The sequence below is a fragment of the Zingiber officinale genome, chromosome 10B (assembly GCF_018446385.1).
Source record: "Zingiber officinale cultivar Zhangliang chromosome 10B, Zo_v1.1, whole genome shotgun sequence".
Classification (NCBI taxonomy): Eukaryota; Viridiplantae; Streptophyta; class Magnoliopsida; order Zingiberales; family Zingiberaceae; genus Zingiber; species Zingiber officinale.
In genome coordinates, this window is record NC_056005.1 from 8,755,609 (window position 1) to 8,780,753 (window position 25,145).

Below are 25,145 nucleotides of genomic sequence, written 5' to 3' on the forward strand. Positions count from 1 at the left end.
ACAAAATATAATTAATTGGAAAAAAATAATAACTAAATAACTTCTAATTATTTGAGATGATAAAGATAATATTACTATTGATGGTAGTGTATCCCCCTCGATCATTGCAATTTCTTCAGTAATTTGTCTCATAAATCTCATCACGTAATAACCACATTGTTTTGCATCTGGCTGCCTAGGAGCCTACGTTAAAGGCAATTCATATTGTTAATGATAAATATACACATTAAAATATTTGATTGAAATAGAAGTACCCATACCTTGACTACTTCCCATTGTACATTTTTTCTTCCTTTCCTTCCATTGTTCGAATTAAGTAATCTTAATGCCCTTCATATATACATTCAACATAGTTGATATATAAGTGTTTTATGACTAAATTAAATACATAATAAAAAGCATATATAAACTCACATTTCCATAACATATTTCCAATCTTCATCACAAATGTGATGACTTAAAGAATCCAACACGTAAACAATCTCCTTATGAGGTTTAATGACAGTCAAATTCCAATGGAAACTACACACAAATACAAAATTAGTGCATACAATTCACTAAAATAGTCAATTGAAAATGATATTAAAGATGTTCATTACCCATTGCAACTTGGCACCAAAACTAATTGATTAATTGATGCACCACTCATCCTATCTACTAATTAATTATGTATGTCTGCATAGGAAATAGGCCAATGAAGGACAAAACCAAGATACAAAACTAAGTTTATGCCAATGCCATTGAAAGCAATACCTTCCAGGAACGAAAATGCTGCAACATTAACATAGCATATTACTAACGTTCAAGTATTTAGGAATATATGATTGTTCAATTAATTTTCATAGGATGCGCTACCAGATATTGTTAGTATCTGTTCTTGATAAGACAAAGGCTATCACATAAAGTATGAGAAAAATATAATCGATACTTACCTAAGATTATTGGTGGTGCCTTGGAGATAGGAAGTTACACTTTGTGGCTCAGATCTTTGATCGATCTCCTCAGAACCATTGTCTTCAAAATGCCTTGATGATTAGTTCTGCAATGAGTGTCCAGGTAACTAGTAAGTAATGAACTAGTATCTCATTTTGCCAGTCCATACGAGATCATCATACTTCTAGAATCTAGTCACAGTAAAAGCACTCCAAATACTATTGCATGATATTTTGTTTAACTTTTCAAATATACATAAAGGGAAATAATGATGTAGCTAGGATTGTCCGAGTTAGATCAGTATCGGTAATAATCTATCTCATTTTGTTTTCAAAAAACAATCATCATCTCACAAAATTGAGAAGTTTTTTAAAAAGGAGAGATTTAACGAAATTAACTAAAAATTAGTTAGATTAGATTAGAAAATTGACACAACTCACTAAAATTTGGTTAAATTGAGAATTAAAATGATGAAACCCTGTTTAATTTGGTCAAAGTGAGATGGCTTTGAAGAACTTGATCAATCTATCCTTTCCTTCAATCCCACTTGATTTTTATAGAACTCATAGTATGGAGAGAGAATCTATGCTTCCTTCATGAACTTGGTTATCCTTGCCACAACTCTAAGATTCATGATAAGATAAAGGAGCAATGGCTTATAGAACTTCAAAGGAAGGAGAGAAAATCATTATTGCACTTGTAAAATTAGTCATCCTCACAACAACTCAAGGTGCGCCAATCAAGGAACAATGGTTTACCCTGTAAAAATTATCCACAAATAAAGTTAAACCTCACGAATCTACGCATGTAAAAACAAGAAATTCCACCCAAATGCCCATTGAGATAGATGTTCTGCAGATCGAGCAACTGAGGTTTTAAAAAAGGAAAAATAAGGGAAAGAGACTATAGATGAAGCAAAAGTGCAGGAAAAATACAAAAATTTCAACCATGGAATGGACTTATTAACCCTAGACGGCAAAGGGTTCTTAGGAACCCACTAGCGAATTTACCAACCTATAAGAACAAGTAAAACAAAATAAATTCAAGTTTCTTCAGAGGTCGGAACAAGATTTAATTGCTAAATCGCCATCTTTATTCATGATCAGCATGAACAAAACGACAATGAAAAAAGCGGTAGGAAAGGAGATCTGAGAGCCACCTTATCCAGCAGAGGACTTCTTTCGCCACTTTCCAAAGAAACTCCATCATCGTTCTCCATGGATTTGAAGCTATCCAAGGAGGATGGTTAAAGCCCCTCCAGCTGGGGATTTTTCATCATCGTCCTCTGGATAATGTGACCTCCGTTGCTGATCCCCCCTGGTTGCTCCTACGCTTGTGGTCTCTGTTGGCCATCTCTCTCCCTCCCTGCGACTGGTTCGCTACGAGTCGTGAAGGGCGATGGATTTAGGGCTGGGAGAGGAAAGGAGAAGGGGCGGCAGGTTTAGGGCCTGGAGAGGAAGGAGAAAAAAAACGTGAAGAGATTATAGGTTGGACGAAAATGCTTAGGGATGTAAAGGGGGGAATGCGGCGGCAAAAAATTTAGAGGAGAGGGAAAGAAAAAACGCGGAGGCAAAAAATAGAGAAGGGAAAAAACGGCGAAGGAAAAAAACAATGGTATTCAACAACACTTAACAGACAACGATTTTCAAAAACCGTTGTCGTAATCCCAAAAAAAATACACACAGACAACAATTTTTAAAAACTGTTGTCATAGCCTTTAAAAACCATTGTCGTAGTCCCAAAAAAACATAAATAGACAACGGTTTTTAAAAATCGTTGTCGTAAGCAAAAAAAACTGCTAAAAGACAACGATTTTTGTTAAAACTGTTGTTAAAAGGCAAAAAGACAATAATTTGGCATAAACCGTTGTCGTTTGAGTGTTGTTGAATGAGGATTTTCTTGTAGTGCCTACACTCAAAGCAAATGATATAATTTTTATTATTTACAATTGAAATTTCTATACCTTTGCTTGTAGAGATGACACTTGATCCTCCATTTGATTTATCTTGCATTGTGGAGGTTGCATCATTTTCTTCTTCTTCTCTTGAGGGTGTGGGTGCTTTCACCTCTTCAACTCTTGAGGATGTGAATACTGTTGGGATCGTTCGTACTCGGCTAGAGAGGGGGGTGTGAATAGCCGCCCCAAATCGTTCGCGTTTCTTTCTACAAACTAGGGTTAGCGCAGCGGAAATAAGAACAAGAAACGAAAACAAGAAGATCAAACCTCAACGCGTCGATGTAACGAGGTTCGGAGATAAACTCCTACTCCTCGGCGTGTCCGTAAGGTGGACGAGCCCTATCAATCCGTCGGTGGATGAGTCCCCGGAGAACCGGCTAATAATCACTCCTTCTGGGTGGAGAAACCTCGCCACAAAGTTTTGCAAAAGCAATACAAGAAGGAGTATACAGCAAGAAGCAAAATACAATACAACTGTAAAACCTTCGCTTACTTGCCTTCTCTTCGACTGGATGAAGCAGCAGCTTCAAGCGACGCCTACAACAGCAGGAAACCAGTCGTAGAAGCTCACACGAAGCTTCGGAACTCAACAAAGCTCAAGAGCACAACAGCAGCTCAGTAGAAAGAAGAGGAAGAAGTTGTCGCGCAGCAGCAGCCCTCGACCCCTTTATACCTGCGAAGAAGACAGCGAAGAAACTAGCCGTTGCGTCGCAACGGCTAGAACCCTGATCGGTCTACGGACCGATCAGGCCCTGTGCTGATCGGTCCCCAGACCGATCAGTTAGTGCACAGAACCTTCTGTGCGTACTCTGATCGATGCATGGACCGATCGACTGGATCGGTCCACGGACCGATCCCAACTCTGGCCGTGCTTCCGCGACATCGTCTCTGATCGGTCCCCGCATCGATCAGGACATGATCGATGCGTGGACCGATCACCGCTTTTCGCCTCTGTTGGCGATCGGTCACGGACCGATCGATGAACAGAGAGTTTATCGATCGGTCACCGACCGATCGAGAAACCAAGACATTGGATCGGTCGGTGACCGATCCAGCTTTTGCCCAAACCAAGTCCCAAGACTTCAAACCAATATCCGGTCAACCTTGACCTATTGATACTTCATCCCTAGCATCTGGTCACTCCCTTGACCTGCTAGAACTCTCTGCCAAGTGTCCGGTCAATCCCTTTGACCTACTTGGACTTTCCAACACCAGAAGTCCGATCATCCCCGATCCATCTGGATTTTCCTTGCCCGGCTTTACTCACGAGACTTTCCACTCACTCACCAGGATTTCCACACCGCCTAACATCCCAGTTAGGACTTTCCCACTACCGGCTTCACTCACCGGGACTTCCAACCGCCTAACATCCCAGTTAGGACTTTCCCAATCACTTCACTTTCCGTTTCCAAGTCTCCATACTTGGACTTTTCCAGTGCCAAGTCTCCATACTTGGACTTTTCCAGTGCCAAGTCTCCATACTTGGACTTTTCGCGTGCCAAGCTCCCTGCTTGGACTTTTCCGTGCCAAGTCTCCATACTTGGACTTTTCCAGTGCCAAGCTCCCTACTTGGACTTTTCCGTGCCAAGTCTCCATACTTGGACTTTTCCCGAATCAGTTCAACCAGGTCAACCTTGACCTACGTTGCACCAATAATCTCCCAAACATCTATTCTTGTCCCACATCAAGAATACAACTCTCTCACGAGTGTCAAACATCAACATGCAACACAACTAGGTCAACCTTGACCTAAGGTTGCACCGACAATCTTCCCAAGTCAAACATCAAAATACAACTCGAGTCAAGTCACCTCGAGTCGGGTCAACCAGGTCAACCTTGACCTAAGGTTGCACCAACAATCTCCCCCTTTTTGATGTTTGACAAAACCATAATCAAGTTAGGTTAACCCGATAACCTAACTTAGGTTTTCAATCATCTTCCAATGTCCAATGTTCTTTCCTTGAACATTCTCTGGACATTCTCCCCTTAGGTTAACCCGATAACCTAACTTGGGTTCTCCAATAATTCTCCCCCTTTTTGACATACATCAAAAAGAATTCCAATGTTCTTCCTTGAACATTCCTTGACATTCTTTCCCTAGCTTAGGTTAACCCGATAACCTAACTTGGGTTCTCCAATAATTCTCCAATGAATACTCTCCCCTTTTTGACACACATCAAAAAGACAACGGAGAGTATCAAGGTCAAGAGTTTCTTCCTAATGAAAGTCCCATACCTTTCATTGAAACTCTTAATTTCCCCCCTTGATACTAAACTCAACAATCAACTTAGTGATAATCCCATATCACTAATCCTCAAGAGTCTTAAGGAGTACAAACTCCCCCTAAAAGTCAACTCCTCTTGACAATTAGGTAAGACTCCCCCTAGAGGTCAACTCCCCCTTGACCATTGCACCAACAATGTCTTTGAGAGTTCCAAACCTTAGAAATCCATAAAACCCAACTTCCAGCTGAAATTTTAGACCAACAGCTGAAAAATCAGAAACTGGCACGCACTGATCGGTCCCCAGACCGATCAGAATCCCCCTGGATCGGTCCCCAGACCGATCCACGCTTCACTGATCGCACTGGATCGTCACTGATCGGTCACCAGACCGATCAGAACTTCCCTGGATCGGTCCGGTGACCGATCCACACTCTGAAATCAGAGATTTCTGATTTCCCTTCCCGGAAATTCAGAAACTCCTAATAAATTTCAGAAAATTCCAAAAATCGTAAAATTTTGAGGATACACTCCTCATACCATATACTATCACGGAAAAATAATTTTCTATGAAAATAGTTTCCATTTTTCAATCTTGATACAAAGTTCAAAAACTTTGAAAAAGTTCAAGTTTAACTCAACTTTGTATCACAATGTTCAATGATGAATGCTATCACTAGGAAAGCTTCATCAAGGTTTTTCAAATCAATTTAAAAATGCTTTTAAAATCATTTGAATTTAGGACCATAATCTTAGGGCTAGATGTACATGACTTGTACACAAGCTTTCCCTATGATCCTCCTTTTCTTGAATTAGGCTCATCTAGGTACAAAAACTATGCACCTTGATCCTAACTCATGATCCTAATATCTCACACACATCTAAGGTGTATCAAACCACATTCAAGTCAATTTGATGTGAGATATGGGTTAAGGTCAACTTAGGCTAAGTTCTCATGCATTTTCTAAACATCAATTTGATCTCAATATCAAATTATATGTTTGTCCTTAAATCAATTTCATTGATTATAATGCAAGAGATGATGACATGGCATATAATGATATCATAAGTAAAACATGTGCCAATGTCATGATGTCATGGCATAAAGTTTGAAACTAAACTAACACATGACATATAATAACCTAAGCATTATCATGGCATTTCAAATGATTATAAATTAAATATGATGTCATGACATGGCATATGGCAAACAACCATGGTAAGTTAACACAAATAAAATACCTAGATTACCTATCTAAGTATCCTTAATCACTTAGCTAACTTAAATTCTAATCCTAGATTGCCCAAAGTGCTCCAAGAAAATGTCAAAACCCAAATTGACATTTCTTGATCTCTTGTTTGATTTATACCATTTAAAATTCTACAAGAGTAGCACTTCTAAGTTAAGGCCCGGATTGCCTTGATTACCTAAGAGAATATCAAAATCCCAATTTGATATTTCTCTAGGTTTTTCCAAATTGTGTCAATTTAAAGTAAGATTAATATATTCTCACTTTGGCACAACTTACTCTTCCAAGGAGTGAATGACAAGGATTATTCCATTTCATTTTCAAAGGTTCCCAAAAACCTTGAAAATGCTCCTTGAGTGTCAATTTCCTCAAAGTTGGGTTAACTACCCTTCTTATTGGAGTTGACACTCTCTAACCCATCTATGGGGTAGAGAAGATGCTCCTAGGAACCCAATACCTATTAGAGCTCATTGGGTTCACTAAATATTCACTAGGGATGACTTCCCTAGCAACCCTCCTAATGACCCTCTTAGGCTTTAAAGCCTTGGTCATTTGGGTCTCATCAAGGTCAACTATAGGGGTGACTTCCCTTGTGACCTTGGTGGTGGTCTTCCTAGTCCTAGATTTTGTTCCATAATCGAATGAAACATTATGGTAAGTGGGCTTGACCAATTGGGACTTAGGTTTGTGACTCAAACCTTTCTTGTCCTTGGGCTTTGAAATTTGACCCTTAAACCCTAGAGATGACTTCTCCAAGTTCTTAAGAGCCTTTTCCAAAGTATCAAGTCTTGACCTCAAGACTTGATTCTCCTTCTCTAATACCTCAAATTTTGATTTGTCATTTTTCTTTGAGGCATTCCTAGGCATGTGTCTAGTTGATTTGGGATTCCTACCTAGGTTCTCCTTAACCTTAGATGAGGTAATTCTAGGGTTGGCATTCCTAGTAGTATCCCTATCTAGGTTGACATGTTTAGCACCTAAGCACATGTGTTGATTTCTAGTGTTAACATGCTCATCATTATTTGCAATAGCAATAAAACTACTAGCATGTTTCTTATTTGAATTGCAATAGTATGCCTTAAAAGGTACCTTAGGGTTTGTCTTAGCTCCCCCTATCGATGTGCATCCCTTGTCCTTGTGAGGTTGCCTCCCCCTTGGACAATGGCTCCTATAGTGTCCCCTTCGCTTGCATTGAAAGCACACCATGTGCTTCTTGCCTTTGCGTGTTGGGACTCTGGCTTCCTTGACCTTTGGTGCCGGTGGAGTCTTCCTAACTCTCTTTGGACATTTGCTCTTGTAATGTCCACACTCCCTACACTCAAAACATATTATATGTAACTTATTTGAAATTGAGATGCTTGAGTTACCTAGGTTTGGGGATGGGTGTGAGCTTTCTTCTTCAACCCTTCCGGAGGTGGAAACTTCTTCTTCTTGCTCCGAACTTGAACAAGAGGAACTCTCTTCCTCTTCTTCCTTGGATATTGAGTAGCCCTCAACTTCCAATTCGCTCCCTCCATGATGTGAGCTACTTGGCTCACTAGGCTCCTCTTCATGGCTTGAGGTGGAGCTCTCCTCATGGTACTTGGCCAAGTTGTTCCACAACTCCTTGGCATTGTTGTATCCTATCTTACACAAAATGTTAGTAGGCAATGAAAATTCAATTATTCTCGTTACCTCTTCGTTGATTTCGGATTTGTGAATTTGTTCTCTTGTCCACTCCTTCTTCTCAAGTGGTTTTCCTTCTTCATCCACCGGAGGAGTAAAACCTTCTTGTACACAAAACCAATTCATTATATTAGTCATAAGAAAATACTTCATCCTTACCTTCCAATACGCGAAGTCGCCGCATTCGTAGAAAGGTGGAATGGTGACATCTTCTCCATAGAGATCCATTCTCTAGCTTTGCTCCCACGGGTGTTGATCCGTCGAAGAGCGGCCTCGCTCTGATACCACTTGTTGGGATCGTTCGTACTCGGCTAGAGAGGGGGGTGTGAATAGCCGCCCCAAATCGTTCGCGTTTCTTTCTACAAACTAGGGTTAGCGCAGCGGAAATAAGAACAAGAAACGAAAACAAGAAGATCAAACCTCAACGCGTCGATGTAACGAGGTTCGGAGATAAACTCCTACTCCTCGGCGTGTCCGTAAGGTGGACGAGCCCTATCAATCCGTCGGTGGATGAGTCCCCGGAGAACCGGCTAATAATCACTCCTTCTGGGTGGAGAAACCTCGCCACAAAGTTTTGCAAAAGCAATACAAGAAGGAGTATACAGCAAGAAGCAAAATACAATACAACTGTAAAACCTTCGCTTACTTGCCTTCTCTTCGAACAGCAGCAGCTGACCAGCCAGCGAAGCTCACACGAAGCTTCGAACTCAACAAAGCTCAAGAGCACAACAGCCAGTAGAAAGAAGAGGAAGAAGTTGTCGCGCAGCAGCAGCCCTCGACCCCTTTATACTGCGAAGAAGACGAAGAAACACAGATGCCGGAGCAGCTAGAAACCTGATCGGTCTACGGACCGATCAGGCTGATCGGTCCCGCATCGACGCTAGTGCACGTAACCTTCGGCGATGGCCTGGACCGATCAGAGGCTCCGGATCGGTCCACGCATCGATCCCAACTCTGGCCGTGCTTCGCGACGCCGTCTCTGATCGGTCCCGCATCGACAGATCGATCGCGTGGACCGATCACCGCCTCTTTTCGCCTCACGCACCGATCAAGAATCGAACAGAGTTCTGTTGGTATCCGATCGGTCACCGGACCGATCGAGCAACAAGACACCGGATCGGTCGGTGACCGATCCGAGCTTGGTTTTTGCCCAAACCAAGTCCCAAGACTTCAAACCAATATCCGGTCAACCTTGACCTATTGGTACTTCATCCCTAGCATCCGGTCACCCTCGACTGCTAGAACTCCTGCCAAGTGTCCGGTCAATCCCTTTGACCTACTTGACTTTCCAACACCGTAAGTCCGATCATCCCCGATCCATCTGGATTTTCCTTGCCCGGCTTTACTCACGGGACTTTCCACCGGCTTCACTCACCAGATTTCCACCGCCTAACATCCCAGCTTAGGACTTTCCCACTACGGCTTCACTCACGGGACTTTCCAACCGCCTAACATCCCAGCTTAGGACTTTCCCACCGCCTGGCTTCACTCACGGGACTTTCCCGTGCCAAGTCTCCACACTTGGACTTTTCCAGTGCCAAGTCTCCATACTTGGACTTTTCCAGTGCCAAGTCTCCATACTTGGACTTTTCGCGTACCAAGCTCCCTGCTTGGACTTTTCCGTGCCAAGTCTCCATACTTGGACTTTTCCAGTGCCAAGCTCCCTACTTGGACTTTTCCGTGCCAAGTCTACATACTTGGACTTTTCCCGAATCAGGTCAACCAGGTCAACCCTGACCTACGGTTGCACCAATAATCTCCCAAACATCTATTCTTGTCCCACATCAAGAATAGAACTCTCTCACGAGTGTCAAACATCAACATGCAACACAACTAGGTCAACCTTGACCTAAGGTTGCACCGACAATCTCCCCAAGTCAAACATCAAAATACAACTCGAGTCACGTCAACTCGAGTCGGGTCAACCAGGTCAACCTTGACCTAAGGTTGCACCAACAGATACCTCTACCTCTTCCTCTCTTGAAGATGTAGAAGATCTCTCATCTTCTTCCTTCTCCTCCTCTTCCTTCTTCTCCTCGAATGTTGACCTTATGTCAACATCAGATTGATCCTTCTCTTCTTGGACCAATGAGCCCTTCTCCTTAGGCTCATCTACTCCTTGGAATTGTGATGGGTCTTCATGATAGGCAATGATCTTTTTCCAAAGATCACATGCACTTGTGCATTCACCTACACTCAAAATTATGTTAGAGGGTAATAGATTTAACAAAATTTTTGTTACCTCCTTACTCGCCTCTGCTTGCTCCCTTTGTTCCTCGGTCCAATGTCGAGGTCGGAGGCACTTCCCCTTTTTGTCTTTTGGAGGCTCAAATGGATCTTCTAATGCAACCCATTGATTCCAATCTATTTGGAACCAAGTTTTCAACCTCGTCCTCCAATGATTGAAGTCTTCTTTGTCGTACGGAGGTGGAATTCGGATATCCCATCTGAGTGGTCTTTCAATCTCCATCTTCTTCTTCCTCTAGCTCCTTACTCTCTTGGCGGTTAGTCCGTAGAAGAGAGACCTCGCTCTGATACTAATTGTTGGGACCTTTATGCCCGCTAGAGGGGGTGAATAGCGTTTCGTTGCGCACTTGTGCTTGTTTCGTCTTGATATGCAGCGGAAAATAAAATACAAACACACTACAACGCTAACACACAGATTTACTTGGTATCCACCTCAAGATGACGTGACTAATCCAAGGATCCACACACAACGCTATCTCCACTAATGAAACACTCCTTCTTAGTCGCAGCCGGAGGCGGAGAAACCTCGTATAAACTCACACAACAACACAAATAAAAATACAAGAAGAGAGTACAAGATACAAATGAAAACACTACTTCTTCTTGCTTACTTGTTGCTTGTTGTTGCCTCTTGAACCTTGAGAGAACACTCCCAAGAGCCTTCAAGAACTGTGGTGAAGATCGGAGAAAGTCACTGAAGATCGCTGTAAGCTCGCAGGAATGAAATCGCAAAAGATCTGCGGAGAAAATGCTCCGCAACGGTTATATCCTGTGCTCCCAATCAATTGAAATCAACCCCAATCAATTGCCACATCAGCTTCGCACAATCCTAGCCGTCCATCACCTGCATCCTGCGCAACGGTCACTTCCCAATCGATCGACTGATCGATTGGGACTGCCTGAATCGATCGCTCGATTGATTCAGCGCCTTTCTGTGCTCTCGCATTCGCGTGAGAGCTTCTGATGCCCAATCAATCGACCGATCGATTGACAGCTCCCAATCAATCGCCCAATCGATTGGGAAACTCTCTGTGCTCGCGATTTCACATCCTAATCGATCGGCCAATCGATTGGGTCTTCCCACAATCGCAGCACAGTCCAATCAATCAACTGATCGATTGGACCCTGGTTCAATCGATTGCCCAATCGATTAACTAGCCTGGACTTGACTCAATCTCAAGTCCAAAGTCTCCAACCCAACTCCCAGTCAACCGTGACATGTTGGGTCTCCATGCCTAGCATTTGGTCACACCCGACCAACCTCGAACTAGCCTTCTAGCCTCCTCCATAACCTTGCGTCCCTCGGATATCTCCTCATCCTTCACGCCTTGCCTTCAGGAGCTTCCTTCGGCCTCATCCTAGTTGTCGGGTCTTCCTTGCCAAGTCATACCAGGACTTATCTTGTCAAAACCACATGCTTGGACTTACACCCTTTGCTAAGATCACACTTGGACTTTCTAATTGTCTGACCCCTCACCAGGACTTTCTCCTTTGCCAAGATCACACTTGGACTTTCCAATTGTCTGACTCCTCACTAGGACTTTCTCCTTTGCTAAGATCACACTTGACTTTCCCTTTGCCTGGCTCCTCACCAGGACTTTCTCCTGCCTAACTCCTCACTAGGACTTTCCCGTTGCCTGGTTCTTCATCAGGACTTTCCAAATGCCTAATCTCCAGTTAGGACTTTCCCAGTCAAGTCTTCTGTCAACCTTGACCTACTTGACTTGTATTCTCATCAACCTGGTCAACCCTTTGATCATCTCCATAACCGGACGATTGCTTCAGCAATCTCCTTATATTGTCAAACATCAAAACTCAAATCCCGACTCAAACTTGACTCAACTCAAGCTTAGTCAAACTGGTCAAACTTGACCTAGGGAAATTGCCCAACACACGAGCCTATTAACGAGCATGTTCTTGAGCCTTTTAAACGAGCCGAACTCGAGCCCTTTAAATGAGCTGAGCTTGAGACTGAACTCGCGAGTCTATAAACGAACATCTTCGTGAGTTCACGAGTCGAATGCCCTTAAACTCGAGCTCGGCTCGATAAAACTGTTGAGCTCGAAATCGAACTCGAACTCGACTCAATAAGATAAACAAACGAACTGTTTATAGAATCAAACTTCGAATAGCTAGCGAACTATTTAGTTCATTTACGTCCCTACTTGTGTCCATAAGTTACATAATGTTTCAAGTAAAAAAAAAATTGTTTCCACTTTTAAATTGTTCGAACAATTTAATTATAGAGTGGAAGATAATAGTATACCCCAAAAAAATACATAGAAAATTAAAGAGTTAAAAAAAAATAAAATAAAATAAAATAAAATTTAAAATAAAGAAGAAGAAAAAGGACAATTTTTATTAAATTCGGCGGCTACGATCATAAATTCATAATACATCCTGCAGATTATCGGCAAAACCACGCACGGAAGAAGAGACACGCATGGAAACACGCCGTACCAGAATCTAAGTGGACACAAATTAAAGGAAACCGATGCCATTATGCGTCGAGCTTCCGTGCGAACAGACGCATATATCATCAGTAATAGTACATGGACACCTGATCTGCAGCCTCTCTCGCTCCCCCGTAGCCATCGAAGCACAGGTCGATTGAGCCAGCAGCAGCGGCCACCACGGGCATCAGCTCGCACTTCTGCCCCAACAAAGACGAAGCGCCGCCCCAGGCTTCGTCGCCGATCCCAAAGCTCTGGCTCGCGCTGCCGTCGGAGTGAGAGCTGAGGCAGCTTAAGTTGCAACTAGCTCCGAAGTTCACATAATTACAAGTTTGCTCTTCTGCGCACTGCAACAGCAGTGGTGGCTCTACTGTGACAGTGGCAGCACTGCCACTGCCAGTGCTGCCACTGTCAGTGGACGTGAGCGAGCTCACAAGGCATGCAGCGATTGGTAAGCTTTCAATACCAGGAACAGATAGAATTAAGTGGTTTAAAGCGTCCAGTGACGACGGGAAGCTGTAATCCTGTTGCTTCTGCTGCATGATTCTTCTTTTTGTAGGAGTGATCTGGATCCCAGAAAACTTCTTCTTAAGGTTGGTGTTCCAGTAGTTCTTAATTTCATTGTCAGTTCTGCCTGGGAGATGACTTGCTATGATAGACCACCTGTATATTAGACACACACATATATATATATATATATAGTTGTTGGATATTGATACACATGATTAAGATAATAACACGACAGCGACCTGCTCCCAATGATGGTGTAGAGGTTAGTGATGATCATGTCTTCAGTATCCGAGAAGGATCCGTGCTTAATGTTGGGTCTCAAATAGTTAAGCCATCTCAGTCTGCAACTTTTCCCACACCTTTTGAGACCTATTCTTCCAGCATAATGCACGCAGTACGCATGCACACATGAAGTTAAATTTCAAACTCACGAACTGAATTAATGGACAATGCAAAGATCGATGTGATCATGAGTGTATATATATATATACAAGGACGAAGATGCATATGATTTTACCAGCTTTGCGAGGGAGAGAAATCCAGTTTCCACCATTTCCATGCTTCTCTATGTACTCCTTGAGCTGCTTGTCTTCCTCTGGTGACCAATGCCCTTTCTTCACAATAGCTTTGTCACTGCAGGGTGCTCTCCCCATCGTCTTTTGCTACTATGATATTCCCTGTATTACCTGCCTGTTTATGTACAGCAGAAGAGAAGCATGTGTGTGTATATAACGAAGGAGGACATGTATATAATAATTGCATTGATTCTACCTACCGTATGCTCACCTAATATTAATACATGCACCAGTGGTAGTGTGGTATCATAACATTCGGTACAGAGCTCAGGTATTAATCTTGTTCTCCTGTTAATTATATATTTACTTTTACCCTAAACCCTAAATATAAATATTAGTATACAGAAGGCATGGATCCATTATTTTTTGATTAATAATATACATGGATTGATCCTGGCCGTAAGTCGAAGAGATAGATACTGGGGACGTGGTACTTTTGCTGACCTCCGGTGGACTTCGCTCCTGCCTGCAACACAAGCAGCGTCAGTGCCGAGCCAGGGAAGGGGTCCCCGGCGATGACCCTCTAACGCTCAAGTCAGTCTCCGGCGAGGTAAGAAGAAACAAGAATCAAGAACTGTAGCGTAACAGTAGAAATCGCATAAAGCATACCTCCGTCGATGCCTAGACCCCCCTTTATATAGGGCTCCTTTAGCGTGTGTGCACGCTTCTTAAAGTGGGCACGCTATCCCAAGCTTCCCCTGATGAGATATTTCGGTAAAGTGTCCCTGACACAGTACCTTAATGGGCCGAGCATATCTCTAAAGTGACACTGGAAGCTTCCGCCGTATGATCCTCTGTCTGACCATGTCGTCTGTCAGCGGTACTAGCTCCCAAAAGGATGTTGAAGGATATTCCGCTGTGTCTGTTGCTTGGCCGAGCGGAATGACCACTCGGCCAGAATTCTAATATCCTTGTGTTATCATCTGCTGCCACATCGAGCGGGACAACCGCTCGGCTGAAAGCCCACTGTTGCGCCAAGCGGGAGAGCCGCTCGGCTGAAAGTCCTCTGTCCGTGTCGTCCATCGTCGACCCGAGTGGGAGAGCTGCTTGGCTGAAAGTCCTCTGTCCATGTCATCCGTCATCGGGAAGAGCAGGATAGCCGCTCGGCTCGGCTTCTACACGTCCCTTAAGCATCAGTCTGATTACTCCATGTGCCCAAGATGATGGGTCGGTGCTCAACCCCCCGATCGGCGTATAACTCACTCATCCGTTGACCATCTTGACTTTGACCTCCACGCAGTGGCAGGGTGGAGCCCCGCCTAATCACCGCATCACAAGCCTTGTCTCCAAGTCTAGTCGAAGGAGGCTGTAGTCCAACTGACTGGACCATTGTGTGAGCAGATTCCCTCCCAATCGACATTTGTCGCTGTATGAACTTCAAACGGGATGTGACATTTCTCGCCGATCGACCTGCTGAAGTTTGCTGAACGGGCATAAGTGTGCTCCTTTTGTCCGATCGGCTTGACGGAGGTTTGCACTTGTTAAAAATTTTCTGTGGAATGCCTTGGCCGAGCGCAGGCTATGTTGACGTCACCCTGATTTCTTGGGAATCGTGAAAATCCCCTCTCATTAAGGTAGAACAGGTTCCCACGCCAGCATTAACTGCTAACCCGTTGTAGCATGCCACGTGTCACGTCCGTCTCCGCCGCACGCCTGACGTGATAGGCATTGATTACGACGCTTGGCGATTTGAATTCAACAGTGAGATCTCATCCTAGGTTTCCGCTATCTAGATTGGGCGACTCCGGTCGGCCGAGCTCAGGGTATATGAACCCGCTGCGTAGCCACCTTCTCTACGCTTTTATTGCTGTGTTTCCGACGACTTCTGTGCTTTTGCGCGATTTGCTCCGGCGATTCCTCGCGTCTCCTTCCCGTCGATCTTTTTCCAGTAAGCTCTTTTCCCCGTCACCTTTTCTTTCGAGCTTTCTGCTTTCTGCTGTTTCGGTGACCTTCTGGTGGTCGCCTTTCCTCGTTCGATTCGCATTTCTTCCTTTCAGTCCCCTTTTCTGCCCGTTTTCGTAATGGCCAGCTCCTCACAGCCGTCGGCCTCCGTCCCTAGGCTTTGGTACACCACCATGGAGTCCATGTTTGATGAGGGTGATGTTGAGAGCCTTAGGAACGCTTTTGAAATTCCACCTGACCACGAGATCATTCTGCCTTCCTCGTCCGATCGGCCAAATACCCCGCCGACCAGATGCATCTGTCTGTTCAGGGACCATTTCAGCGTCGGTCTGGGGTTCCCCATTCACCCATTCATTCTCGCCATCTATAAATACTTTCACATTTCCCTTCCCCAACTTATGTCGAACTCTTTTCACTTGTCGTGCGGCGTCGTTGTCTTGTTCCGGCTGCACGATATCCCTCTCACCCCTCGGGCCTTCCATTATGTTTACTACTCGAAGCAATCCGAACCGAGGGCCTTCCTGTTCCAATCCCGGGTCGGCTTAGTATTTTTGGATAAAATGTCAACTTCTAACAAACATTGGCGAGAGTACTTATTTTTTATGCGTCTCCTCGAGCGACCAGATTTTTCGACTCACTGGCAGCTCGAAGTGGCGCCTCAGCCCCCACTGAAGAGTTACAAGAGTCGATCGGACTACCTGAATCCTACGGCGATGCTGGCCGGTCAGAAGTATGACATCTACAAGTTGCTGCTTGAGGGCGTCCTCTACATTTTTGGCCTGAGTCTGATCCGCACCCGGCTGCCAACCAACCTAGGTAAGAAACCTCTTTACCTCTTCCTTTGATGCTAACTGATTTTTCTTTTTCTCCTGTAGCCGAAGTCATGATGCGAGCGAGGGTGGTCGGCAAGGCGAAGCTTATGGACACCGCAATCGAGGCGACGACCACTGAAGAGTTGGCAAGCCGAGGTCTGCAACCGGTCGGCTCCCACAAAAATCCGCTCGGCTTGAGCGAGGAGGCGCTCGTGGAGGTGGGCGAAGGCGAGGCTAGCCATGCGCCGAGCGGAGGAGCCACCCCGGGCTCATAGCCTCTAGCAGAGTAGCGCCCCATAATTCCCGTCGATGAACCATCGGGCTCGACCTCCTCTGACGTGCCACTGACCAGGTGCAAGAGGCGTCGAGCGGAGCCATCTTCGCGTTCTGCTACCTCGGGCGTGCAGCCGACCAAGAGGGTCGGAACTTTGACTCTGGTGCTGCTCCCAGAAACTGTGGAGGCTTCATCGTCCGATCGGACACCCTCCCTGGTCGAGCTGCCGCAGGGGGCTGTCACCACGTCGCCCGTGGCCTTCATGCCGCCACCACCGAAACCTCTGAAGGTTAAGCAATCCGGCATCTTACCGACTTCCTGTCAGGAGGCCTCAGGTGACTCGGCCCTGAGCGCCCGACGGTCTGTCACAGCGATCCTCCATCTGCCAATAGAAGACTACAGGGAGTCGAGCGCCCAGTCCCAGACCCCCGAGGACCAAATCATCATCTATGGGTCACTCGCTGAAGTATGGGATGATGCCCGAGCCCGTGCGGCGATACTACCTCCAGGGGCCCTCGCCAACAGTCACACCTAAATGGCCATCAGCGCAAGTATTTTAATGCAAATTCATGGATTACGTCCATTTGGCGCTAACCTTTTCCCGTTTATCCGCAGTACTGGGTGGAGAGTCTGGCCATGTGCCACAGGCTTGCATTCCTGGAGGATGAGTTCAAGAAGCTCAAAGTCACGAGCGACCCCTCCTCCTCCCAAGGGCCACCGACCTCTGAGGTTGAGAAGCTGAAGGCCGACCTGGAGAAGAGTAATAAACTTCTTGAGACCGAGCGAGGCAAGAGCGCGGAGCAGGAGACGTTGGTCGTTCGACTGAACAAGCAGGTCTTTGTTAGAATGTATACTAAAAGTCTAGCTTTTTGTAAACATTTATTTTGAAATAAGAATCACATTGGTTAAATGTTTACATTTATGCTAAGTGTAGTTGTCTGTTTAATTTATATTATAAATAACATGGTGTGAGGAGACACACAGAAGTTCATGTTATCAGTTCCTTACAAATTATAAACAGTTGCTCACAACCAAGATAAAATGGGACAAACCATTGGAGTGGTTGTAGTGTAATTATGTATTAATTTATCTTGACTAATAATTACACTAGTACACTATGAGTGCATTGAGCAGGACCATTTGAGGTTGTTTATTTTTATACTGACTATATTAAAGAACAAAACCTCTGTTATTATGGAAGTGTGTACTCTTAATCATGATATAATAACAAGCACGTATACTTAATATTTATTTCTTTAATTTATCAAAGGGTGCGATTTAGTTCGTTAAATCAATAGGCCCGATAAGTTGGGAAATGATATTATTTATATGGTGTATTGTTGATTATAGAATGAAGTTGTGTCCTAGTAATCTAGGTTGATGATGTCCCCTTGAGGAGTTCATAAGGATTGTCATGTAAACTCTGCAGGTGGACTTAGTCCGACATGACAATAAGGATGAGTGGTACTACTCTTGGAGCTAGATATTAATTAAGTGAGTTGTCAGTAACTCATTTAATTAGTGAGTATTCAATATCTTAAACACAGAGAGACTAACACACTCATGATAAGAAGGAGCCCATATAGTAATATGGGATTGATGCGGTAGTGCAATAATAACTCTTTAGTTGTATGAGTTATTATTGATGAACTCGAGTTGGGTGTTCGGGGCGAACACGAGAAACTCAAGCTCATCGGGAGACCAAAATCAATTCCTCCTCTCGGTCTCTATTGTAGCCTCTTATTTATAAAGTATTATATCCACCAAAACCCAACTTCTTACCCACCTCTTGGTGGCCGGCCAAGCCTAGCTTAGAGCCCAAGCTAGGCCGGCCAAATTAAACCAAGATGGGAGCCAAGTTGTGGCCGACCCTATCTTGGAGCCCAAGCAAGGGTGGCCGACCACATTAAGATTAAAAGGAGTTTTAAATTTTGAAATCTTTCCTTTTGTGGAAGACATGATTTTAAAAGAAAGTTTAAAAATTTTAAAATCTTTCTACAAAGGATTAAGAGAAAGATTTGATATCTTTCCTTATTTGTAGTTAAGAGAAAGATTTTAATTTTTCATAAAACTTTCTTTTTTTGTAATCATCCACATGTTTTAAAAGAGAGATTTTAATTTATAAAATTTTCCTTTTATAACCAACCATGAAGGGATTTAAAAGAGAAATTTTATTTTAAAAATTTTTCTTACCGGAAACAAATAAGGAAGTTTTAATTTCATATTTAAAACTTTCCTTGTTTGGATTTAAAGGGGTGGCCGGCCATGACAAGAAGAAAAGGAAGTTTTAATTTTTTGTTTTAAAACTTTCCTTTTTTAGTCATTGGCAAAGAAAATAAGGAAGTTTTAATTATGTTTAAAACTTTCCTTATTTGTCAAGACCAAGGAATATAAAAGAGAAGGGGGGGGGGGGGCTCACCCAATAAGACATCTATTATTCTTCCTCTCTTATTCCTTGTGGCCGACCCTTCCTCTTCCCCTTTTCTTCTTCTTTGTGGCTAGCGGCATCTACCTCTTGGAGCTTCATTGGTGGCCGGATTTCACTTGAAGAAGAAGAAGAGAAATGTGGCATTGTTTCCTAGCATCCCTTGGAGATTGGTTGGTGGCCAAAACTCATCATCCTTTGGAGGTTGTTAGTAGCTGAAACTTGGAAGCAAGAAGAGAAGGCTCGAGTGGATTTCATCTTGGTAGATCATCGCCCACACAACATCCAAGAGAAGGAGAGGAATACAATAGAAAATCAAGAGGTCTATAAGCTATAAAAGATATAACTAGTTATTAGTTTTCGCATCATAATTAGTTCATCTTTTGTATAGATCTTGGAAAACCAAATACAAGAGGTTATCGGTTTTAGTTATCATTTTTGTTATCAATTTTCGTTTCGATATTGTTCTTCTATTGAGGTCTCTATAGTTAAACCTAGTTTACTGTAAGAAGTTAAATATCCAATTTCTCTGTGAGGCTTTGTCTAGGAAGTAGTGGATGATCCCATACCCCAGAAGGCCTAGTGCCTTACCATGTTTAACCTGGAAGTCGATCTTAGAAATAGATATTTGATAACTTCTGTAATATGGTTTAACTTAGGAAGATCTCATCGGTTGAACTTGGAGTAAAAGTGTTAAGTTTCGTTCCCAATCCAAGTTTAATTTCTAAAGGGGAAATTTGGATTAATAATATTAAGCATCGTTTGCAATCTAAATTTAACTTTAGTATAACACATGGGTAGCTAGGATAGTTCTATGCTTGTATAAATTTTTATACAGGGGAACTAGGACAGTATTCCGAGTAGCAACCAATAGTCTCCACTTTTGACAAGAAGATCGAGTCAGCTAATGCTAGGAAGAAACGAGCCATTGACGACCTTGAACTGAAGAACAAGGAGGCCTGGAACCTTACCCAGAAGCTCAAGGAGGCCGAAGATTTTTTGGTGGCCGAGCGGAACAGCCGCTTGCCCGAAGAAAAGTCCCTTCGCGATCAAATTACCTCCAAGGATGTCGCACTAGCCGCTGCCAAGGATGAGCTGGAGGGATCCCGTGTGGCGTTGTGGATTTATCAGGATGCTGAAGGGAGTAGGTTTGAAGCCATGAAGCAATCCTACCTCCGTTCGGACGCATTCTACGACAAATTCATCACTCGGGCCCTTTGACTATTCGACTTGGCGATCAAAGGGATGATCGGTCAGCTTCATGAGGGGGGCTACCTGCCAACCGCTCTGACCAGTAAGGTCATAAGCCGGGACAAACTTACAGCCGCGCTACCCGACGACGTACTAGATTACCATGAGTGAGGACGAGGGCTTTATCTTTGTAATCTCCCCCTTGTAAATTTTGAAGTATCAATGCATGCTTGGTCGTTCGGTGGGATTTTTTTCTTATTGTGTTTGTTTTTTTGTCTTCCTTTGGTCGTTTTGTAGCCCCATAACTCCTCTGCTCGACCGTGGTTTGCATGCGCGTCTGCTCGATTCGCCTACCTTTCCAAGTCGCGGAGCTTGAAGTATTTTGGTACAGTCTCCCGAACGGGTCGTTCATCTACAAATTTGGGGGTTTTGGGGCCACCCTTATTCGCAGTCAGCCGTTCGACAACCCACGTAGACTTGGGTCTATCATCGCCGCTTAACTATTTGATGAAGCCCCAGGTTTAACGTCGTCGATCGATGATTTACAGCAGGCCCGCGTTTAAGGTCGCTGCTCGACCGTTGGTGGGGGTTCGCTTTTAAGGTCGCCACTCAACCATTGACGGAGATGAGGGTTTAAGATCGTCGCTCGACCGTCAATAGAGACTCATGTTTAAGGTCGTCACTCGACCATTGGTGGAGACTCGTGTTTAAGGTCGCCGCTCGACTATTGGTGGAGACTCGAGTTTAAGGTCGTCGCTCGACCGTTGGTGGAGACGAGGGTTTAAGGTCGCCGCTCGACCGTTGGGGGAGACTCGCGTTTAAGGTCGCCACTCGACCGTTGGGGGAGACTCGCGTTTAAGGTCGCCACTCAACCGTTGGTGGAAATGAGGGTTTAAGGTCGCCACTCGACCGTTGGGGGAGACTCATGTTTAAGGTCGTTGCTCGACTGTTGGTGGAGACTCGTGTTTAAGGTCGCCGCTCGACCATTGGTGGAGACTAGCGTTTAAGGTTGCCGTTCGACCATTGGTGGAGATGAGGGTTTAAGGTTGCCGCTCAACCATTGGGGGAGACTCGCGTTTAAGGTCGACAAGGGTTTAAGGTCACCGCTCGACCGTTGGGGGAGACTCGCTTTTAAGGTCATCGTTCGATCATTGGTGGAGACTCGCGTTTAAGGTCATCGCTCGACCGTTGATGGAGACGAGGGTTTAAGGTCGCCGCTCGGCCGTTATTGGAGACATGCGTTTAACGTCACCAGTTGACGATTGTAGGAGACATGCATTTAACGTCGTCGCTCGACAGTTGATAAATACTCGCACCCGGATTTAAGGTCGCCGCTCAATCATTGATGAAGATGTCCTTGAAGAGGCCTTTGCTTTTTTATCCAAACTTTGCCCTGCGTTTGACAAACATACAACAGATACAAAATACAAGATCGACTTGCGCACCTCTCATCTAGCCCTGTAGGGTTGAAGATGGTTCGCGCTCCATGGCCTCTTGAGCTATCTCCCCTCTTCATTCTCCAGATAGTATGTGTCCGATCAGAGCTTCTACATGACCTTGAAAGGTCCTGCCCATGGTGCCTCGAGCTTGGCGATGTCACCGACCGGCTTCACTTTCTTCCAGACGAGGTCGCCGACCTGAAAGGACCTCAGGATCACTCGTCGATTGTAATTCTGCTTCATTTGCTGCCGATACGCCGTCAGCCAAATGACGACTTTTGCCCTTGCTTCGTCCACCAAGTCGAGCTCTATCAGCCTTCGTTCAGTGATCCCTTCGTCGTAGTGCTGCACTCGATCGGATTCTACTCCGACTTCCATGGGGACAACTACTTCACCGTCGTATACCAACTGGAATGGGGTTACACCGGTCACCTCTTTCAAAGTCGCGCGGAGAGCCCACAGCACACTGTGGAGCTCGTCGACCCAACTGCCTCCCATGTGGTCGAGCCAAGCGTGCAAGACTCTGAGGATCTCCCAGTTGACGACTTCCGCTTGCCTGTTGCCTTGAGGGTAGGCCACCGAGATGAAGGATTGTTGGATTCCATAGCCTTCACACCATTGTTTGAGCTCCCGATCGACGAATTGCCTCCCATTGTCAGACATGAGTCAGCGCGGGATTCCGAATCGGCAGATAATGTTCTGCCAAATAAATTTGGTGACCATCTGCTCGGTGATTCTTACAAGCGGCTCATCCTCTACCCACTTCGAGAAGTAGTCCACCGCCACCAGTAGAAACTTTCACTAACCGATTGCCATAGGGAACGACCTCACGATGTCCATATTCTATTGGTCGAATGAGCACGATACCGTGGGCGCTTTCATCTCCTCGGTCGGTCGGTGGGACATGTTGTGGTACTTCTGGCAAGACAGATAAGTTGCCACCGTCCGAGCGGCATCCTCTTGGAGGGTCGACCAGAAGTATCTAACTAGAAGTAATTTTTGGGCCAATGTGCGACTGCCCGGATGACTTCCGTAAGAGCCTTGGTGCACCTTATTCAGGATGTAATCGACGTCTTTTGGTCTGACGCACTTGAGTAGGGGCCGAGAGAATACTTTCTTATCAACGTGAATCGACCGACCCTCTTCTTTATCTAGCGATCATCCTCCGAATCGACAGGTGCAGTTCCCGAATATCAGAACTCCATCAGGGCCGTCCTACAGTCGTTCGGGAAGGTGACTCCCTCCATACGGTCGATGTGGGCCACCAGTGAGACTTGCTCGATCGGCTGACCTATGACAATCGACGTTAACGAACTGGCCAGCTTCGTTAGCTCATCCGCCGCTTCCAATCGGGGGATCTTCTGTATAACCACTTATTTGAAGTTGGCCTTCATCTTTTCAAAAGCCTCTGCATAGAGCCTTAGCCGTGTGCTGCTTATCTCAAAGGCCCTGGATAGTTGCTAGATGACAAGTTGAGAATTTGAGTGAATGAGGACTTTATCCGCGCTCACGTGTCGAGTTGCTTGCAGTCTAGCTATCAATTCCTCATACTCCGCTTCGTTATTAGTAGCTCGGTAGTCTAGCTGGACGAATAGCTACATCCGGTCTTCCTGAGGTGAGATGAGGATTAAGCCGATCCCGTTGCCCTGCCGAGTGGACGAACCATCCACATATATCTTCCATGTGGCCGCTGGTTCATCACTCTGCACTTCTGTGACGAAATCTGCCAAGGCCTGAGCCTTGATTGTCGATCAGGGTTGATACTAGATGTCGAACTCACTAAGTTTTTTCGTCCATTTAATCAGTCGTCCGGACACCTCAAGATTGAGGAGAACCCTCCCCAAAGCGCTGTTAGTCATCACTATTATTGAGTGCGCTAGGAAGTACAGGTGAAGCCTCCGCGTGACGAGCACTAATGCATAGGCTAACTTTTCGAGACCGGTGTAGCGAAATTCAGCATCCTTCAGTATATAGCTCAAAAAGTATATAGGTTGCTGATCTTACCTGTTCTACCAGACCAGCGCCGATCCAACGACATGCTCACTGGATGAAAAATATATCTAGAGCAGCTCACCCGTGACTGGCTTGGCTAACACAGGCAATGAGCATAGATACTCCTTCAGCTCCTCCAACGCCCGATCACACTCGGCATCCCATTGGAATTTTGTGGCTCAACGCAGTATCTTGAAAAATGGTAGGTTTCGATCGGATGACTTGGATATGAACCGGGACAACGTCGTGATCCGATCGATCAGCTTCTGAGCTTCCTTCAAATTCCGAGGCAGAGGCATGTTCTACAAAGCGTGGACCTTGCTGGGATTGGCTTCGATACCCTTCTCGGTGACGATGTAGCCTAGGAAGCGACCACTCTTTGTGTCGAATGGACACTTACTTAGGTTCAGCTTTATTCCGTATGCCCTTAGCATCCGGCAGGTTTCGCTGATATCTGTGCATAGGTCAGCAGCTCGGAGGGATTTGATGAGTATGTCATCGACGTATACCTCCATATTATGACCAATCTGTTGTAAGAACACTTTATTCATTAGTCTCTGGTAGGTGGCTCTGGTGTTCTTCAGTTCAAATGACATGACGTTGTAGCAGTATGTTCCGTCAATCATGATGAAGCTGACCTTCTCTTGATTTTCGCGGGCGAGCGACACTTGATGGTATTTTTGTTACGCGCCGAGCATGCAGATCAGCTCGCAGCCTGTCGTCGAGTCCACCAGTTAAACTATCTTGGAAAATGGATAGAAGTCCTTCGGGCATGCCTTATTTAAGTCACGGAAGTTAATGCAGACCCCCCATTTGTTGCCCGACTTGGAGACTAGCACCACATTGGCTAGCCAACTCAGGAATTGGATTTTCCTGATGTGGTCGACCTCCAATAGCTTTTCTATCTCCACCCGGATGATCACGTTCTGCTCTGCGCTGAAATCCTTTTTTCTTTGCTTGACCGATCGAGAGTTCGGTCAGACGTGAAACTCGTGCTGGTGCCACGCTTGGGGAGATGCCGGGCAACTCATGTGTTGACCAAGCGAACACATCGTGATTCTGTTTGAGGCAGGCAATCAACTCAGCCTTCTTCTCTTCTTTCAGGTCGGCGACAACGAAGGTTGTGGCTTCCGACCGGCTCGGGTGGATCTGAACCTCCTCCTTTTCTTCATACACCAAAATAGGAAGTTTTCGGTAATATCATTTACCTCTAGCCGTAGAGTCTTCTGAGCAGCCTTGGCCTCAGTCTTTACCATTTTCACATAGCAGTGCCGAGCGACCAGTTGTCGCCCTTGACC

At 44.9% G+C, this 25,145-nt stretch overlaps 1 protein-coding gene and 1 long non-coding RNA gene across 2 annotated transcripts; both read right to left on the bottom strand.

Moving 5' to 3' along the window:
* Positions 1 to 711: 711 nt before the first annotated feature.
* Positions 712 to 2,441, bottom strand: LOC122029898. The gene is made up of 3 exons (XR_006125228.1): positions 2,093 to 2,441; positions 933 to 1,039; positions 712 to 771 (listed from the first exon to the last, which is right to left on the bottom strand). It is a non-coding gene; the product is annotated as an uncharacterized LOC122029898 (long non-coding RNA).
* Positions 2,442 to 12,813: 10,372 nt separating this feature from the next.
* Positions 12,814 to 13,890, bottom strand: LOC122028923 (transcription factor MYB8-like). The gene is made up of 3 exons (XM_042587897.1): positions 13,755 to 13,890; positions 13,477 to 13,606; positions 12,814 to 13,390 (listed from the first exon to the last, which is right to left on the bottom strand). Exons 1-3 carry the CDS (start codon positions 13,888 to 13,890, stop codon positions 12,814 to 12,816), a joined length of 843 nt encoding a protein of 280 aa, XP_042443831.1.
* Positions 13,891 to 25,145: the final 11,255 nt, after the last annotated feature.